The sequence below is a fragment of the Humulus lupulus genome, chromosome 9 (assembly GCF_963169125.1).
Source record: "Humulus lupulus chromosome 9, drHumLupu1.1, whole genome shotgun sequence".
In the NCBI taxonomy this organism is placed as follows: domain Eukaryota; kingdom Viridiplantae; phylum Streptophyta; class Magnoliopsida; order Rosales; family Cannabaceae; genus Humulus; species Humulus lupulus.
Window position 1 is genome coordinate 9,583,676 of NC_084801.1, and position 19,965 is coordinate 9,603,640.

Genomic DNA, 19,965 nt, shown 5'->3' on the forward strand with positions numbered 1-19,965 from the left:
AATTTTTCAATGTCGTTGCTAGAGACTATTATTTTTGTAGTGATAAAGTAATTTAAAATACTTTAATTTGGAATTTTAAAATATGTGATGATGAATTATTATGACTCATTTATTATTTATTATTTTATTTTTTAATTTATTTATCTTATTTACATGATTTTATTACTTTTTATTATTTTTTAATATATTTACTTTATTTATATAACTTTTAAAACTAATGATGTTAGAAAAAAATAATAAAAAAAATGTTAAATGTAATGGAAAACAACTATTATCGTTGAACTAACAATTATTTATAATATATAAATAAAGATATATATATATATATATATAGTTATTGAGCTAACAAATAATATTTAAAAATAAATATTATTCAGTTCTTAAAATTTGTCTTATTACGTAGTCGTGCCTTGTTTATGTCCTGGACAAGCTTCTTCACAACCTTTTGAAACTCTTCAAAGCATGTACTGATTTTGATGATACCAGACTCTTCCATGCTTTCTCTGAACATAGGTTGGAAACTGAACTCTGTTTTTAACTCAACAAACTTTTTCCAATATCTTTCTGCTTCTTCTTTCTTAGGGGGCTCCGAAGCCATGGCGATAATAGCCTGCACACACACACAAATATATTTATTAAATTACACATATCTAAAAATGATATTTTTTTTACTATAATATTTAGAAAAAAAATATATTTTGTAAGAAGATTTGTGTTAATATAGTTATACAATTTGTAAAATAGGATTTTTAACATATATATATCTTAGATACAAACAACGTGCAATATGCACGTTTGCTTAGTTTTATTTATAGAATTTATTAATTATTTTTATTAAATTTATATTAATGTTATATAAATTCTAAATAAATATTTTATTTTAATTAAATAATTTATTTATTTTTGTTTAAGTTTATGTTTTTTCTAGTTTGTTCTAATTTTTGTTTAAGTATATGGAAGTGACAACAATAGATTATATATTATATAGGTAATGTAATTATTAAATATTATATGTGAATTTTAAATTTAAATTTCTTACTAGTTTTATAAAAAAAAAAATTTTGATGCTAATTCACAATAGATTATATTATATGTTTAATATAATATTATTATAATAAAAGTGAATTTAAGTTTAATTAAATTTTATGAAAATTATAAAACATATAATTTTATTATTTTTAAATAATTATCATAATAAAATAGGTCAAAAATAACATATTTTAATTTGTTTAATTATTTATCATTGTAAAATATCTAAAAAATATCTTTAATTTTTTTTAATTATTTATTTATTTTATTTAAGTTTAAGTGTTTACAAACTACCGTTAAATATAAAAATATTCTTTTAAATATAAGAATATTTCATTAAAATTAACCCTTAAAAAATAAAAACCGTTAAAACAAAAAAATTTCATTTTCTACACAATTAATGTATATAGAGATATTCCACGTTCACTCAACATTTGGTTGAAATTTACATACAAGAAAATATGGATTGAATAATGTGTCAAGAATATTACTATTATAATATATAAGCCAATATATCATTTTAGTATTTTATTGTTCAGTTTATTTAACCAATACAATTATAATCAAGACAAACAATAAAGTACTAAATTATGTAATCTTTAATACAAACCGATTTTATTAAAACTGATATGCTCATTATTACTAATTACTACAAAAGTTGGTATATCCAAATTTTTCGTGTCCTAATTTTCTTTCTTTAGTTTTTGCTAATTCTAAGATCCATATGTTACCAGGTATAGTGGACGACGAGCATCAGTGACGTTTTCGTCACACAAGCATTTGCAACATTTTGCAGCCTCATAATCACCCTGAAATATTATTAGTTAATTAAAAAAAAAAAACAGTTTTGAGTAAAATTATGCAATATGTCACCAAATCTAAGTTAGGTATACATAACTCCAAAAGTATATATATACACACACATTATTGAAATATATTAAAACTAAAAGTACGAATAAAATAACACACACCAACAAATTTCATCACATTTTTTTCTTCAGGTAATTTAAAAGAATAATGCAAATGAACTCTTAGATTTATATTTTAAGAGTTCTCCTTTCATCAATATTTCCAATATTTTCCCTTTAGAAAAAAATGAAACATAAATATATGTAAAATAAGAAATAATTGAAAAAAAAAATTAATTTTTCAAAATTATTTTAATGTATATGTTTAAACATATATTTATATATTTATGTATGTATGTATATATATACCACCTTGTAAATGAGCATTTCCACTAGTAACATCTCGATCTCATAGGCTTCATGCATTCTCTTGTCTGCTTGGGCCTTTTGCAGTTCTTCTTTCAATATCGTTATTGCGTTGTCTTCTCTTCCTTTCATTTCCAACTTTGAGATAACCCCCTTTTTCACCAAAGACACACAAATTAGCCTACTCTTAACTAATTTATATCTTCTATAATCACTAAAATCAAAATAACACTTTTTTATTTGTCACTTAATTACTTCAAAACAAATATCTCTTATTATATCAAGAAAATTTTATTTATATCATATGCCATGCAATATTTCTCTTCTATATAAAAATTTATACAACAAATCATGTATATTAGTAAATTAATGAATTCATTTCTTTTACTCACCCCTAGTTCGCTAAAATTTGGCATTTTATCCAAAATCTTAAGCTTAAGCTCGCAGTCAGCAGAACCTAACTTATTTACATCAACTCGAGCCTCATGGTATTCTACCAATCTCTTTAAGGCGAGTTCGCCACCGTGGAGGAGCGCGAGCGATGTCGATCTCTTATAAATCGGTGTCTTCTTGGCCTTCCAAGAGGTTATGACAGCGAAAGCCGCGGCACCAAAGATCACAAATGGCACTGCCTTAGCCACCACCGTGGCTGCCCTTATTATTTTTTCTGTAAAACTAGGAGAATTTTCAGCCATTATAATTTGTGATTGCTGTGAAGAGAGGAAGAGAAAGGGTTTGGTTTTTTATGACTTGTATAAGTAATTTTGTTTTGTTAGCGTGATAGGGTTTTGTTCTTATTTTTCTTTGTCTAGACTACCATAAAATAAAAATAAATATAAGAATATATATTGATTGTTCAAAGTGGATGGAATTGGACGAAACATGGCTGAGGAAGGAAGGTAGCCCGTTGTGAGCAACAATAATAATAATATTGCATGAGAGACTATAGTCGATACTTGGGAAACAAAGTTGAGTTTATTCGATCTGACGTATATTCTTAGACTTGTATTGAGAGTAAAGAAATTTCGTAAAGCTAATTTTTCCACGAATCTGGTATGCAAGTGTAGAAGGACCTTAAGTACAAATGGATATATACTTTGATAAGATGGAAAGTCTATCTCTCTCTTTGCCTTTTTTCATTTCTAGGAAATTAATCTTTTATTAGTTAATCTTAATTAAGATCGATCATGAAGATAATTAGAAGTACTAGCTAGTACGTATGAGATTTCATGCATGTTATATATTATAAGGCTCACCAGGCCACTTTACTTCATTAGAGGTGCTTGTTCTTTACTTCATTTGCTGTAAATTTAGCTCTGAAATATTTAGTAAGGATTTTTTACATTAATTATATTTATTTTCACTTTTTCGTGTTTAAAATTTGTAGTGAAATTCGATTTCTTTTAATAAAAGTGTTAGATATATATATTGACTCAATGGAAAAAAAAATAAGACTCTTACAACTCTAAGCAAAAAAATACAAAAGATAAAGTAATTGATTAAATAAGTTACAACTTTATTGCAAAAAACACATATAAATATAGAAAGATGTAGAAGAAGAGAGTATATCGAAAATATAACTCTATAAACAAAGGATACAAAGAAACAAGAAGTAGTAGAGAAAAGATGTAGAGGAGATTATAGCTCTAAAACCAAAAGAAACAATCAAAAGTGTAAATAGGTAAATAAAGAGAAGAAGATGAAAAGCAATGGTAGAAAAGAAGAACAATAACAAAAAATAAATACTCTCACTCACACAACAAAAGTGAAGAGCATTGGGGATCACCAACTTGAACAAGGTTGACAAGGTTTACAACCTTTGTCCAAAAGCTTATTTCCCCCTATCTCAAGCACTAAGGGAATCTCTCAAATGGAAATAGCTCTTTGGAATAAACAAGTATCTAGGTAATTTTCTAGCCAAGTGATCTATGGATAGATAGTAGTGTATCTTACAAGTGAGCATTAAGCTCTTATTTATAGAGTTTTGAGACATCCTTTGAATTTCAAATTCCACCAACCCCATGGGTGTTACCAATTTTTAGTTGGATTTTTATGGAATTAAAAATGAGTTTTGGGAGTTACATGAGTTGTTAGAACCATTCAAAATGGAAAAATAAAATTGGGTTTTGCTGTTAGCTTCGCTGGCTGTGACTGTGAGTCTCTGTTGCCTAGGCCGCGACCAGGAACACTTGTGGCTGTAGCCACAACTCAATTTCAGCACATTATTTTTGTGCAATTTTCCAAACGTCTCTATACTATTTCCACATGATTTTGTAACCTCCAAACATGTTATGGAGTTAAAATCATGTATCCAACACACATATCACTTATGGATTTGATAAAGTCAAATCAAAATATGTAACATCAAATCTACACATTATTGGGTAATGTTTGGGGGTTACAAACATGTAACTAAATTTGTAACTCCAAATATGTTACATATTGGAATATTCCTATTATATCCAAAAAAAAATGTAACTTTCATCTTATATGTTATAATATGCGACACACATTGCCACATTATTTAATCTAAATATCATATTATATAAATAATATAACATTCCCCACTAGATTAAATAGTTCACTATTGTAACACTTATTTAATCAATCAACATTATATTTAAAATATAACATTTCCCCCAATTGATTAAATAATAACTCTCTCTTATAGAAACCATTGCATTGGTGCATAAAGTAAAGTGTACTCTTCAACTTGAACTTTACTATAGTGTAATTTTCACAAGGTTTGTTGAAAATTTGGATGCACTAGGCATTGACAAACTTTCCATTATAACAAATCGATGATAACACACACACCTTTGCTATGTTTACTTGAGACATCTTTATCTCGCTTTGCACAATTAATGGCCATGTGCACTTTCCTTTCATGGACATTCTTGAGAATACTCCCAATTCTCATGAGAGGTGGCACCACCCCTAGGTCCATATAGGTAGAACTTTTACATTATTTTGTTACCACAAAATACTTATCTTCTCAAGAATGGCTTCTATTAAAAAAACCTCTCGGTTTTAACCCTCAAATTGGTAACTTCAAAAGTACTCATATCTCAGATGGTACTATTTTGAGTACAACTAATATTCACTTGATTGACTTATTATTACCTATTGAACTTAACACTAGTTAAGTAACTAGTATTAAGATATAGGTCACCATCAATCATGAATCTCTTTAGGGAGTTTAAGTCCCATCACTCGAGATGAGGTAACCACTAAATCACTCGTTAGTGGCTTAGTAAAATGATCCCCCAAGTTTTCACTTGTTCTCATAGGTCATTGATATGACTCATCTTTGAATAAATTCTCTTACATATCCATTGTAACACCCTGGTTAGCCAAGACCGTCAGACTGTGTATTTTAAATAGTGCTTAACCCGCTAAATGGGTCTTTAGGCCATAAACATGCATCTAAAAGTAATTAATAGGTCAGTGTTAAAATTTTGGTCAAAAGGAATGGATATTTTATTAAAAATGTTAAACTGTACATGAGATCCCATAATAACGTTTACAAAGTTGTTTACAGTCCAAAATGGTCATTACAATTCAAAAGTTACAAACCCGCCGACCTAAGCGGCAAAAATAGGGTTAAACCCTACACTACAAGAAAAAATGATTTTAATAACACCGAAAATGTGTTATCAAAACATACCATAACACGTTTTGATGTGCTAAGACCGACTATGTTATCGTAGGTCAGGGTATTTTACATAACACTTTATCATTGTTATACAGATATGTTATTATACTGCCAACGATAACACAATTTCTGTGTCATTTTAATAAATAGATAAGTGTTTAATTATGTTATTTATAGTCAATTATATAACACATTTCAATACTTATAAATTTGTGTTATACTACACTTTAGTATAACACATTATTTGTGTTATACTACATTTTAGTATAACACATGTGTTATATTAACTTAGAGAAACATAATCTTTTTTTACTTACACAAAACTAGGAAAACAAATATGAAAGTTGAAGCCCAATAAGGTAACATAAATAGATTTTTATTAATTACTCAAATGTAATTACAATATTTAGTCTACTAGTCTAGGCTTAAGAAATCATATTACAACATAATTTATGCCTAATTCAGATTCCTTTATCACTAAATACAAAACAAGAAATGCATACAAAAATTAGTGAAATACATTCTTCCATTCTAAAGGCCTCAACTACAAATGTTGTCAAGAATTGCTCCAAAGAAATCATCTCAATATACCAGCACATTGTAAAAAAAAGTCCTTTTATTATTAAGAACATAAGACTTAAGCTAGTTTCCACCTGTAAGCATATAAAGTTTAAATTAAATTTGTAATAACTCCAAAACTTGACGAAACAGCAGGGTATAGCAAGATGTACTACCATGCAAAACGACTGAAGCAACAAAACATGCAACTTAAAACAATAAGCTAAGAGATGAACGAAGAGAAAATTCCACTGCCAAACAGAGTACTCTATCAATACCTAAAACTTAATGAAAACGAAAGAAACATTCAGCAGCATAATTCTAAAGCACAACAGAAGACTTTCTTCTTTATACCTTGACAAGGGCTGATGAAAGTCATCTTTTTGTTGGTAGTTCGTCTTCTAACATGGTCATATCAGACTATTAAGAAAGAAAAATCTAAGCATATGAATTTCCCACAAAACAAACAGTTAAATTCAGAAATGAAAGTGAATGAGAAAATCAGAGAGGATAGAGAATGAATGAACTGAACTTTATTGAAATATATAGAAGTGTTAAATAGAAAAAGAGAATACATCACTTATAATGAGCTAAAAATTAGAGTAAGACTAACAGATTCATAGAAAACCATAACAGATCTAGCAGCTACCATTTAATAGATAAAATTTGTAGTAATAAAAGTACTACAATCTTTCCATTAATCATTTATAGTGTGCACAAGGGAAATAAAAAGCCCACCTATTCAGATGATGTTAGAATGCCCTATATAAAGCCCTGAAAGCATTGCCTGTCTCAACAATAAGGGCAGGCCATACATTCATAGCACTACACCAGTTCTTAATAGTCCAAACTAAAGAATTCAAAGTCTGTCACAAGTATCTATTATCGACAAAAAAAAATCCAATTTAAATTCAGTAGTTATCAAATGTTTTCACTGCCACTAAAGCAGAAGATCATATTGACACAAGTAAGTTCATACAGTAGAGTCGAAGCTTAGTCATCACTAGGATTACCTTGCTTTCTTGTGCACCTCTTGTATTTACTATATAAATGCATTATAATCACTTAGTGATCACTAGGATTACAATAACCACCGTCAAACATACTTAATAAATTAAACATGTTTACAATTAAAGTGTAAATAAAAGCTGCTCAAACGAATGGTTTCTCTTCAATGAATTTAATTGCTAGTGCAGGATCCTTGGGTTAAAGTTTCTGAGCAACAAGCCTAAAATGAATAAACTACTTAAGTTGCACTAGACAAAACATGAATAAAGAAACCTAACCTCAACAGAGCATTGTCTATCAAAGATAGTTAGAGCACATGTTTAGACTCTTCATAAGAAATATCATCAAAGAATTTCATTAAGTAACAAGGCACCAGCCAAATTGAAATAAGATTTAAACAACTATTTACTAGTAATACTTAAATTAATAAGATGCTCTGAGACTTGAGTACTCAACTCATAGATATTTAATTAGTGGATATGCCATTAGCCAAGTTGATGAACCAGAACAAGTAAAAACATAGTCTAGTTGATTAAATGCAAAACTTTTCTCTAAAGCAAACTACTGGTCAACATAGATTTGTGGAATTAATTTCTCGTTTATGAACCAATGATTGGAGTAAAACTATAATTCATGTAAATAACAATGGTAAGTCCAATTTATAGATTTATTGGATTTGGACTATATATACAATGACAAGGGGAGAATTCAAACAAATAATTGGCAATTGGTATAGAAAATTGCTTTAAGCAAATGAAAAAAAATAATAAGCAAAAAATGACAAGATTCCACTAATTATGATGGAGCATAGGCCAATGACAGCAACAACATAACCAAATGCAAACACGTAATCCAAATGATTTTACTTCCAACACAGTTATAACAAAAAAAAAAAAAACCCATGAATCCATATGGAAAACTAAGATAAATACTTATTTGTTTGTATTATTATTTTAAGGTCTTCATGAAGTGAACAAGGATAAATGAAGAAACTGATTAAGATGATGACCACTAGTCAAAACTATGTGTGTGTGTGTGTGTGTGTGTGTGTGTATACTGCCACATCGAATATAAAAGATGGAAAATGAAGCATCTTCAAAAATTAACGAAAGAACTAGTCCTTGGTCCCAAAAATCTATCAGCAACTGTAAATTCCATCAGAAAATAAAACCAAGCAAAATATGATAGTTACACAATGCACCCATCAGAAATTGATCATAAATTTGAAAGAAATAAAAACTAATAATGAGATAAGCACAAATTCAAACGCTTGAAGAAAGCCTAAAGGATTGACATGGTCGTCTTAAGCATGGAAATATATACATTTATACAAGCACATAAAATATAATACAGTTTCATAGCATGCTAATCATGCACAGTACACTACAACATCACTAATCATGCTAATCAGAAAGTACTGCCATTTCTAACTATAAAAATCAGTATCACTAATCATGCTAATCTAGTGAGATCGAACAACTATATAAAATAATACTATAAAAATCCCCACACTACCAGACTATCCTTTACAACTTAATATTAAGATCCTGACACTATAAGAACAGAGATTAAGAGTCCGGCACCATAGGAATAAGTCAATGCAGCATCAATGTCTCAAAATGGGCCATTTCACATCTCTTAAATATCTGTTTTAGTATAACCATATTTATTGTGTTCTGAGTTTTGTGCTTAATCAGAAAGTGTGTGATCTTGAAGTGGTGTGTATGTATGCAACACAACAAGAATGAAAGGTTCTCTACTGTTTCAGGTCTGAAAACCCATGTAATCACATAGATAAACCATTATATATATATATTGAAAATATGCACTTGAAAATATTCCCTTCCAATGAATGCAAGAGTATATAAATGAACAAAATCACCCAGAACATTAATTGGAAGTTACGCGTTCGCTCACAGTAATAAACTTCAGAGTAATCTCCTCAAATGACAAACAACACAACAGTTCTAGTGGCATGCATGAGAAATTTCCCCAAAAACAAAGGCCAAGTTTCTGGGATCAAATTCATAAAAATCAGAAGTTTCGAGAACTTTACATAAATTTGACCTCATATTTTCTGACTCCTAATTGCCAGTTCTCTTCTCAAGTTTTGGCAAAAATAATTATGTAACTTACAAACTGAACATCAATTCTTGTTTCATGTAAACACAAGTTATCAAGCTAAAAATCAACACGAGAACAAATGAGCAACAAGTTGATCATGTACAAACAGATACGAATCAAATTTATGTTTAAGTTATACACCACATACCAAAATCTGTGAATCTCCTCTTGCAAAGGTGAAGAAACTCGGCGTATTTCTGAGCTCCCTCGTTTTTCTTGTCAAGCTGCAAGACCAAAGGTCGCCTCGTCATGATCCCTGCATATTTTCCAATCCAAATTCCATTATATATCCTTGCTAAAACAAAATAGTAAATAAGAAGAAAAAAGATACAAGAAAATTAAATGATAAAAATATTAAATAAGAAAAAAAACAACTAACCTTTGTTTACTTTTGATTATTAAAGTAAGCAAGCTAGTTAATTGAGGGTAGATAGAGATGAATAATAATAATAAAAAGAAGAAGAAAGAGATACATGAAAAAGCTTAAAAGTAATAGACATAAAATCAGCAATTGATTATGCACTCATAATGTTACTTACTTAATTACCATTGTAATTAAATCTTTACACTTATATGTTTCAGTTGATACCAACTCAAAGACATCTTTTGTTACCAACTCAAAGATAGCTTTTGTTACAAAGACAAAATACTTATAAAAATAGAAGACAAGGCATCATCAAGAGAGGACCATGCAATAAAGTTTATACAACATGCTACAAGAAAAAAAAATGCTTTTAATAACACCAATATGCTTGTGGTACTCAAATTTCAAATCATGGTAATGAGATGTATGGTAGCCAGAACCTGCATATGTATGGATTCAGTAGCTTATAACAGATAGAAAATCTACAATTATATCCAAATATATATGTATGAATGCAGTAGCTTATAACATAAGGTCTAAAATTATGTATATATATATCTATGTATGGATACGGCTAAACAATAATTTGGTAGCCATGGAGATGAACCATAACAGTACAACCTGGCATGACTATCAATCCTTGTAAAGATGCACAGCATAAAAGGGCACACCAGGAAAACAGTAATATAAAATACAATGAGCAAATTATTCTTAATTAAATATCCTGACTGTATAGATGAAACTAACCCAGTTGAAGTGAGCATCTGCATCAGCTTTTTCTGGTTGGTGCGACACCTATTAACAAGCTCAACTATCACATCATCTTTTACAGCCTGAACAGAATGGCAAAAGAACAACATGAAGTTACAGGGATAAGTAGCTCATAGAGATTAAAAAAAGGGACAAGTAGCTCATATCATAGATCATAGAGATGAAAAAAATTCATTGCTCATACCACAGAATCACTAGGATTTACTGCCTGTAGCATTTCACTTAGGAGTTCCAGAACATTCTGCATAGCCTCCATGCTTGACAAGCTTTATGAAAAAAAAAATCAGAAGACAAAAAAAATTCAAAACCTAATATCTAGATCATGAACTGCATTAAAATTGTCACCTCAAACTCTCAATTTCTGTAGCCATAGTTTCATCAAGCCTTCTTGAAGCTGAATACACATATGATATGGCGATCATAATCATACACTTTTATAATTGAAAATAATAATTTAGAGTGGTCTGTCTTACCCAATCATGAGCTCCTCAAGCTTCGGTCAGTCCATAGGTGAGACCTGAATACACTCCACCAGCCAGTCCTGCCATATACACACACACACACATATATATATATATATGTATAAGAAAGAACACAAACATAGTGAGTTTTAAATGGTTTTCAAGTAATTAAGAACATTGAGCTAATGAAGCTGCTCTCAGATTTACCCCATTGTAATGATTCTTTTCCTGTGCTCTTCACCTGGCAAAGTGCAGAATTATTAACACATATTAGTTTATATTAATAAGAAGATTAATGGAATATTTATGAGTATAAATATACAAAGGACTCACCATGGCTTCAAGAGAATTTCTGTTGGTTTCACCTGAAAAGCTCAGAGTATCATCATCAAGAATAGTTGGTAATATTAGTAGCTTATTGTTTATTGTTATATCTATCAATATGTTGATATGTATATATAACATACATCCAAAGCCCAAAATAGCAGTGCTCTGTAAGACATCTCTTTTTGCAGCTAATGGGTTTGAAACTGAAAAATGATGAGAAACAATAGCCCCCAATAGTACAGAAGCTACAACTGCGCAGCTAATTCAATGCCCCAAGTACCTAGCAAGAAAGAAAATCGGAAACAGGTTACAAAAACTAGATCAAATAAATAGATGTCTATAGCTTTTTTTTTTCATTCAAACATCATAACTACATTAATTATATAGTTAAATTGTATATTTTATAAACATTTCCATTCTCACAAATGAGTCACTGATAATGGAACACCACTAGAGACTTCATATTGGCGACAAATGCAAGGGAAGAACTTGCATTAGATATATCACTCAACCGCCTACATATGTATATAGTTCACACTTAAGATTATTAGCTTTAAAAATTTGTAGATAGATTTGTATTGAGCATGTTACTCACAATTGTACTAAAGAAGTCAGATTCACAAACGTTGATGTTATAGGCCCTTGAAAATAATTTCCTTGTAATACCCTGCATTAACATAAGCAAGTTGCTAACTTTATGTTAATATACAGATATATATGTTTCAATGTTATCAAAATACGCCCATCTATTCAACTTGTCTTACATGTTAGTAAGATTTGACCAACTTTCTATGAAATATGGAATCTTGCCTGTAAGCTCATTATCTAATGCCCACCTACAAGTTAAAGATGTTATTAGACAAGAAAAACTTATAACTTTTTTTATTTCTTATATAATAGTCTACCTATTATATCATGAGAGGTAAAAGAAACAGTTTACAATTGTTCCAAGCTTCTGAGATTTTCAAATGTTGAAGGAATCTCGCCACTAACTCCAGAACTGAAAAGACTACTATCAAATATAAACAATGAAAAACAAAGGAATCAGGATGGGATCGATGTACTACTGCAATCATTAAGTTGAATGGTAATTCTCAATGGGTTTCATGATACCTGTATGGACAATAAATAAATGCACCCAATCATAAACAGAAAAAGAAATGAAATGAAAGACCCGTAATAATACAAGCGTACAATATTTTTAATTTGTTTAAATTCCCTAGTTCTAGCGGTAGCTGACCAGAGAAATTGTTCATTGGTAAGTACCTATAGACAAAAAAATTTCCAAGAATAAATGTCATTAATATCATAAACTATGAAATAGTCTTCAATGATATGCTTGAAATGGGCAATGGAAAATTCATAAAGAAAGGAGAAAAAATGATATAGTTACCATTAAAATGAAAAAATGCCTATAACTTACAAAAAAGATAGGTCAGTAAGTAGTCCCAATTCCTTTGGTACCTCCCCTGACAGTTCATTTGTGCTTAAGGCCCTAATAATTGCCAAAAAATAATGATCAAGTGGAGAGAAATATGTTTAACATGTCATACTAATCTTGTTAATTCCAAGCTCAAACTTTAGGTAAGCTTACAAGGATTTCATGTTAATAAGGTTTCCAATTGATGGAGAAAGAGAGCCTGTCAAGAAATTGTAGCCCAAATTCCTACAACAGATGAAATAAACCAAGTATATATGATGCACCATGTTATATGAAGAGAACACGAAAACCATGAAAGGTCCAAAATAAACACATATTGCCATTTACATCTTGCTAGTTTACACTACTCTCATTGTTCTTGTAATACGTCCTTGATTGTGTTCTTAACGAGTGTTGGATCTTAAAACACTACCCCAATCATAACAGATAACAAAGGCACTTTTCAGAGCTCAAAGACGATAAAACTCACCTCCTCAGCTGCATCCTTAGTAGTCTTGAAACGTCGTGACCTTTGCTGGTTCATCTTAGCTTGAGGTGCAACACCATCTATAGAAAATAAATCCAAAACAGAAACTTTCAATCAACAATTTACAACTGAGCCTACAGCACTTGAATAAATAAATAAGTGCTACATAGGTCCAACTATAGTCTATGATATAATCTAGTTCTCTAAAAATCATTGGATATAAATGCAACTGAGTACACAATAAATAGATATTGTAACAAACAAACAAAAGTTCATGTTAAATACCTCCATACTCCTTGTTTTGTGGACTGGTGTAAGAATCAGTGAGTACAAAGATAACTCCAAGTAGACCTGTTCAAGGAAAAAAGTTAAGATCATGACTATTGAACTTCCATAAACTTTCGATAGTAAACTTTTGTGTCACATTAAACTACCATTAAACTTCTCTGACTCTTCTTTGGTCATTACAGCTTGAAAGCCTGTGTAAGTTGTTGTGCTACAAGCATAAATTTTCTTTTTTGCCTCTTCCATACTGTATCCAGGAAAGCAATTATTACAAGGCTAAATTATTTTGAATACAAATCTAATCTGGAGTACAAAACAAATAACATGTTACATGTCTTGAGACATAAAAGAATTTGCATAGGCCCTTCAAACTAATGTAAATGAAAGCAAATTATTTTTATTTTTATATAAAAAAAATGAAGAAACAAAAGTCATAACTTTATTAAAAAAACTGTAAAGCAAAGGTTAAAATATAAAAATTCGATGTACGATATGGGATCCCATTGTTTGAAATAAAACATATCTTAAATCTTAAACAAATTCGTTACAAAATCAGGTGCGGAAAAAATACATATAAAGAATAATTGAAATGACTAAAAACAACTTCATCCTCGAATCGTTCACGCAGTCCACCGAATCCATTCTCCCTCAATACACATTCCCAAGCCGCCAAGAATCTTCCCGTCGCCGTAATTATTTTCCTACACATATAAAATAAAGGAATGAGCCTAATGCTCAGCAAGGAAAATCTCCTAGAAGCATGGAACATAAACATAAACATAAACATAAACTATAAACATATAACATATTCTATAAATATACATCATAATTCTAACCCATGTACATGGTAAACATTGGGGTTTGCTAACTAAGCAACTATAAGCCTCAAAATACAATGAAGTTTGCTAGCTAAGCAACTATAAGCCCCAAGAACATAAAAGTGTTAGGGTTTGCTATTTAAGCAACTATATGCCCCAAAACATATATATATCATAACATATAAAAGCATATTATAACATAATCATATAAGCATATAATAACTATCCTATTTTCCTTACCAAATTCTGGGATGTGAGAACAAGGACGGGATTTTGGAACACTCGTAATACCAACAAGAAGAATGTGAGTATTTCTAAAAGAAATGAGATGAAAAAAAATGAACTAAACCACCGAGAAGGTACTTACCGACAAGAAACTTCAAGTTCAATGTGACAGTCAGAATCCCGTGATCCGTAAGGGGAAAGACCGGGTAAGCTGTGCAATCCCACACCGCCTGGGGAAGGTCAAGTGTGATGATTCTAAGACTGTGTAAGTATGGGACTACACAGTTGAAGAAGGCTTAAATGGATTGATGGGTACTACCTATATCAGGAAGATGCATCTTCTTTTCAGTAGCCTATCTCTTGAGAACTCCATGGTTAAGAGTGCTTGGCCTGGAGTAATCTAGGGATGGGTGACCTCCTGGGAAGTTTTCCCAGGAAGCGTGCAAGTGAGGACAAAGCACGCTAGAAGGACTTGTGTTGGTTTGTAGGGCCATTCCTCATTCCAGAAAGCAACCATAGTGATGTAGGGCGTCACATTCAAAGAGCTTAAATGCCTAACCAAGAACGAAAATAGCGAGTTAGGAATTGAGTAGAGAAAACTATAAAAACTAATGAAACATACAGAAATGAACTAGGAATAGGAGTACCTTGAATGCACTATAATCGAACTACACCTCAATATCGAAAAACACACTAGTAACCATACTTCCCAAGTGTTTAATAAGCTTAAGATGACAAAGCTTATAACCCCAACCCAAGTGTTTAACACTCTAAAGTAAACCTAGATGCTTGAAGGCTCTGAACTCAGCTTGAAGAATGAAATAAATGGTTGGGTACTAGGTCCTATTTATAGAGTTCAAGAATGAAAAGATCTTTTTATCTTGAATAAAAATAATGACTATTTACTTGAAAAACATTTGAATAATCACTCAGCAGAGGCTTAAGACTCGGTCAAAAGATTCTAAGGCTTATCAAGAGGTTATGGAATAAAATGAGCTCGGTTTCAAAATCATTCAAAAACCTTGCCCTAGAGCCGATATATCGCCCATGGTAGGCGATATATCGCCTGGGCTTATGTTCCTAAGGCTCATCGAAGTGTTCGTGCAAGGTTTCGTGTTTTTCATATTCCCCGAGTGGCGATATATTGCTTCCTAGAGTTGCGATATATCGGCATACACTGAAATATTATACACGTAATTGCACTTTTTCAGCCTAATTTGAATTGAGTAAATACTTTAATTGAGTCCTATAACGATTTCAAAGCTGCTGGCAGACTCTGGGGTTTTCAAATATTACTCTTAATAAACTATTCCTCAAAAATACTTAATTTCTCAATAAACATGCACATGACAAGTGTCATGATCGTATTGGTTCTATCTAAACCTTATTGTATAATAAATATCATCTTCATAATCAGCTATATTAATCAAACCTTGTGTTATAATTAATATTCTTAAACTATAGATTAAACTTATAAAATCTACAAGTGTTGCTACGAGTGTTCAACTAAGTCCTAGCTTGAACCAAAATCCACAGTAATAAACATACTACAACTATTACTAGCTATTACTACTACTGACACTACTACTACTATCTAACTAGCTAAGTAAAGTTATTGGACTCTACACTCAACTTCACGGTGGCGACACTGTAGCTCACTGCGACAACAGGTATTTATTTTATCTCTTGATTTTTTTTATGTTAAAATATATTTGATTTGATTGTGTTGGATATGTTCAGATCTGATTTTGAGCTTAGACTAATAATGAATATCATCTTTAGTGTATTTTGCTTATGCTTTAATGGCTTTCTACTTGTGTTTCACTACTGTGTTTTTGGTGTATTTTGTGACTTGATTTTGTTGTATTTTGTTTTCAAGAAGCATCCATGTGCTTGTTTAATTACTTAGTTACTTGATTTACAAAACTACACAAATAAATAGTTCACATTCCAACATTTACTTGGAAAGTCTAACATTGAAGTCCATATTCTTTTCTAACAAAAGTCTATTTGAGTTATAAAGTTCTTTACTTTAGGAGCACAGTGTTAATCTTATGAAAAATCTAAAAAATGACAAAATACCCAATGTAAATAATGTAATATAAGATTAGACATAAATTTATGTATCAATATTACTTTTACTAATTAGAAACACATAGAATGAGCACGACTATTCCTATACAATATTAGCACAAGTAAATAAAGATGAGATTGAAAGAACATAAACAACTCAAATGCATTATATTAAGAACATAGTAAATCAAAGTAGCAAAATAACATTACTAGCATATGAAATCATCCCTAACCTTCCTAGGAAGATTAGGTCATTATGCTTATCATTCTCACAAAATTCTAAGAATAAAGTATGAGAAGAAATTCTAAGAATAAAATCACATACCAAATGTGAAGAAGAGTCTCTATTTATAGAAAAAAATCACAAAAAAGAAATTAAACTACAAATGAGGTTCACAAGGTGGGGTGCGAACTTCGCAATTCTATCAAACTTTAGGGCATATTTTGTAACTATCATGCTGCCCTGAACTAGCCCCACGAACTCATTTACCTTCACTACTCTGATGGCAACATTGTAGTACTTCTGTAGAGTCCAAAGAACTTTACTTAGCTAAGTTAGATAGTAGTATAATAGTAATAATAGTATTATCTTTATGACTGTGGATTTTGGTTCAGACCGGGATTTATTTGGACACTCATAGTAATACTTGTAGATTTTCTAAGTTTAACCTATAATTTAGGAATATTAATTTTAACCTAAGGTTTGATTAATATGACTGATATTGAGGGTAATATTTATTATATTATAAGGTTTAGATAAGACCTAATAAGATGATAGCACATGTCATGTATAGGTTTAATAATGATTAAGTATTTTGAGGAATAAATTTATTAAGGTTAAAATTTGAATACCCTAGGGTCAGTCAGCAGCTTTGAAAACGTTAGAGGGCTTAGTCAAGACTATTTACTCAATTCAAATTAAGCTAAAAATGTGTAATTTCGTGTTTAAATATTCAGCGTATGCCGATATATCGCAACTATAGGGGCGATATATCGCAGTACGGGGATACAAAAAACACGAAACGTCTCACGATTGCCTCGGGCATACTGTCCCAGGCGATATATCGCCTACAAGGGCGATATATCGCCTCCTTCAGTGTATTTTTGAAAGTTTTCAAAAACGTTCTCATTCAAATCCTTAACCTCTTAATAAGTCCAGCATCTTTCTGAATGAGTCTTCAGCCTCTGCTGAACGATAATTCAAATGTTTTTCACTTAAAAAGCCAATATTTTTATTCAAGTTAAATGAAGATCTTTTCATTCATAAACTCTATAAATAGGACCTAGTACTCAGCCATTTATTCATCTATTAAGCTAAGTTCAGAGGCTGCAAGTTGCTAGGTTGGTGTGAGAGTGTAAACACTTGGGTTGGGAATTATAAGCTTGATCACTATAAGTTTACCAAACACTTGGGAAGTAAGGTTCTATTCACAATTCGGTTCAAGGTTTAGATTGATCATAGAAGTACTCAAGGTATCCCAAACTCTAGTCCATTTCTGTATTATTTTCTTTAAAGTTCTCATAGTCTTCTACTCAGTATTCTAACCTTATTCCTATTCTTGGTTAGGAAATCTAAGTTCTTGAGCACGAGGTTTGTGGTAAGTATATTTTGATAGTATAGTTCCTTCATCACTTTCATCCTTTTTCTTCAATATACTCACCCTATTATAAATGGTTTTTAGGAGTGTTCCAAAGTCCCAAATCAGTTCTCATATCCCAGTAATTTAGGTAAGGAAATAGGATAGGATTTATGTTATATGATTTTATATGTTATCTTATGATTTTATGTTATGTAATTTGCTATGTTAAGTATGTTTGTAGACTTGGGCATATGACCTATACAACTAACAAGACCCAAATAGATTATGGGCATATGACTTACTTAGCTAGCAAGCCCCACTAATCTAATGGGCATATGACTTGTTTAGTTTATGAGACCCCAAGTAATAATGGCCATTATAGTATGTATGTGACATAAGTGTTATGATATGTTTTATGTTACCTTATGAATTTTATGTATATGGTTATATGTTAGATTTTTCTTGCTGGGCATTAGGCTTTAGTGGCGGGAAAGGTTTATATGTGCAGGAAAATAACTTTAGTGGCGGGAAAGGTTCTTGGTAGCTTGGGGAATGTGTATTGAGGCAAAATGGATTCAAAGAGCCGAGAGTTTCGATTCGAGGATGAAGTCTTTACTTATGGTTTTATGTGTATTTTTCCGCACTTATTTATGTAATCTCTTTTAAATACAATTATGTTATGTTTTGATTTTAAAACAATTGGATCCCATATCCTACTTTAAATTTTATGTAAGTTTGACATTTGTTTTTACAAGTTTTAATAAAGTTATGATCTTTTCACTTGTAAGTTCTATTAAGGATTAGGCTCTATGAGTAGTTTTCATTAATGGTCCAAAGTCTAAAGTAGTTGGGTCATTACAGTTGGTATCAGAGCAATGGTTCCTTCGCATGAAGTTCTCCTCAATACACACACTCAAAAGCTCTGAATCTGACCGCCAAGTAAGTATTTAAGTTATAGTTATTTTGCTTATGTGTATAGCTAATGATTTTTAGTATTTATGTTTTCAGTACTTATAAGGATATCTGATCCATTAAGGCTTTAAAGAGAATAAGGGAACCAAGAAACACCATAGGAACACTAGAGAGAATCACCCGGAGACTATTCTTGTTCCACAGAGAAATATGTCATCTTCAAGAGTCTAAGCAAATAATGATGAGAGCAACAGAACAATATGTATTAGTAATTAGACTGTTTAAAGATTTTCATCCTGTAATAGCAGCCTTGGAGGAAATATGGGAAATAATGGATGATGAGGATGAACTACCAGCAGCAATGCGATATTACTTTCTTCTAATTAGGTTCACTTCAAAATCTGAATTTTAGTTTACCAATGAGCAAAAATATAGGATTTTCACAAACCTTCGTAGAGGACATTTTGATGCACATGACAATGAGGATTATGAAGAATTAGATGATGATATGTTAGATGAAGGATCGGATGTAGAAGATCCGGATTTTTAGAATAGTTAGTTTTTCATTGTTTTTTTATTTATTTCTTTGTTTTATGGTTGTAATGTGGGCGCTACAGCGCTACAAACAGAGCCATCAGGCTCCCAGACGCCGAA

General features: G+C 30.9%; 1 protein-coding gene across 1 annotated transcript; it reads right to left on the minus strand.

The window, feature by feature from the left end:
- Nucleotides 1-255: 255 nt before the first annotated feature.
- LOC133800699 (uncharacterized) lies at nt 256-3,119 on the minus strand. Its single transcript, XM_062238727.1, has 4 exons — nt 2,636-3,119; nt 2,250-2,396; nt 1,761-1,838; nt 256-610 (listed from the first exon to the last, which is right to left on the minus strand). Exons 1-4 carry the CDS (start codon nt 2,936-2,938, stop codon nt 374-376), a joined length of 765 nt encoding a protein of 254 aa, XP_062094711.1. The 5' UTR covers nt 2,939-3,119; the 3' UTR covers nt 256-373.
- Between the last annotated feature and the right edge of the window lie 16,846 nt (nt 3,120-19,965).

Coding starts and splice junctions, on each gene's coding strand:
- LOC133800699 (XM_062238727.1), bottom strand. CDS start 2,938: ATGGCTGAAAATTCTCCTAGTTTTACAGAAAAAATAATAAGGGCAGCC. Junction 2,397..2,635: donor CAAATTTTAGCGAACTAGGG/GTGAGTAAAAGA, acceptor TTGGTGAAAAAG/GGGGTTATCTCAAAGTTGGA. Junction 1,839..2,249: donor TGGAAATGCTCATTTACAAG/GTGGTATATATA, acceptor ATAATATTTCAG/GGTGATTATGAGGCTGCAAA.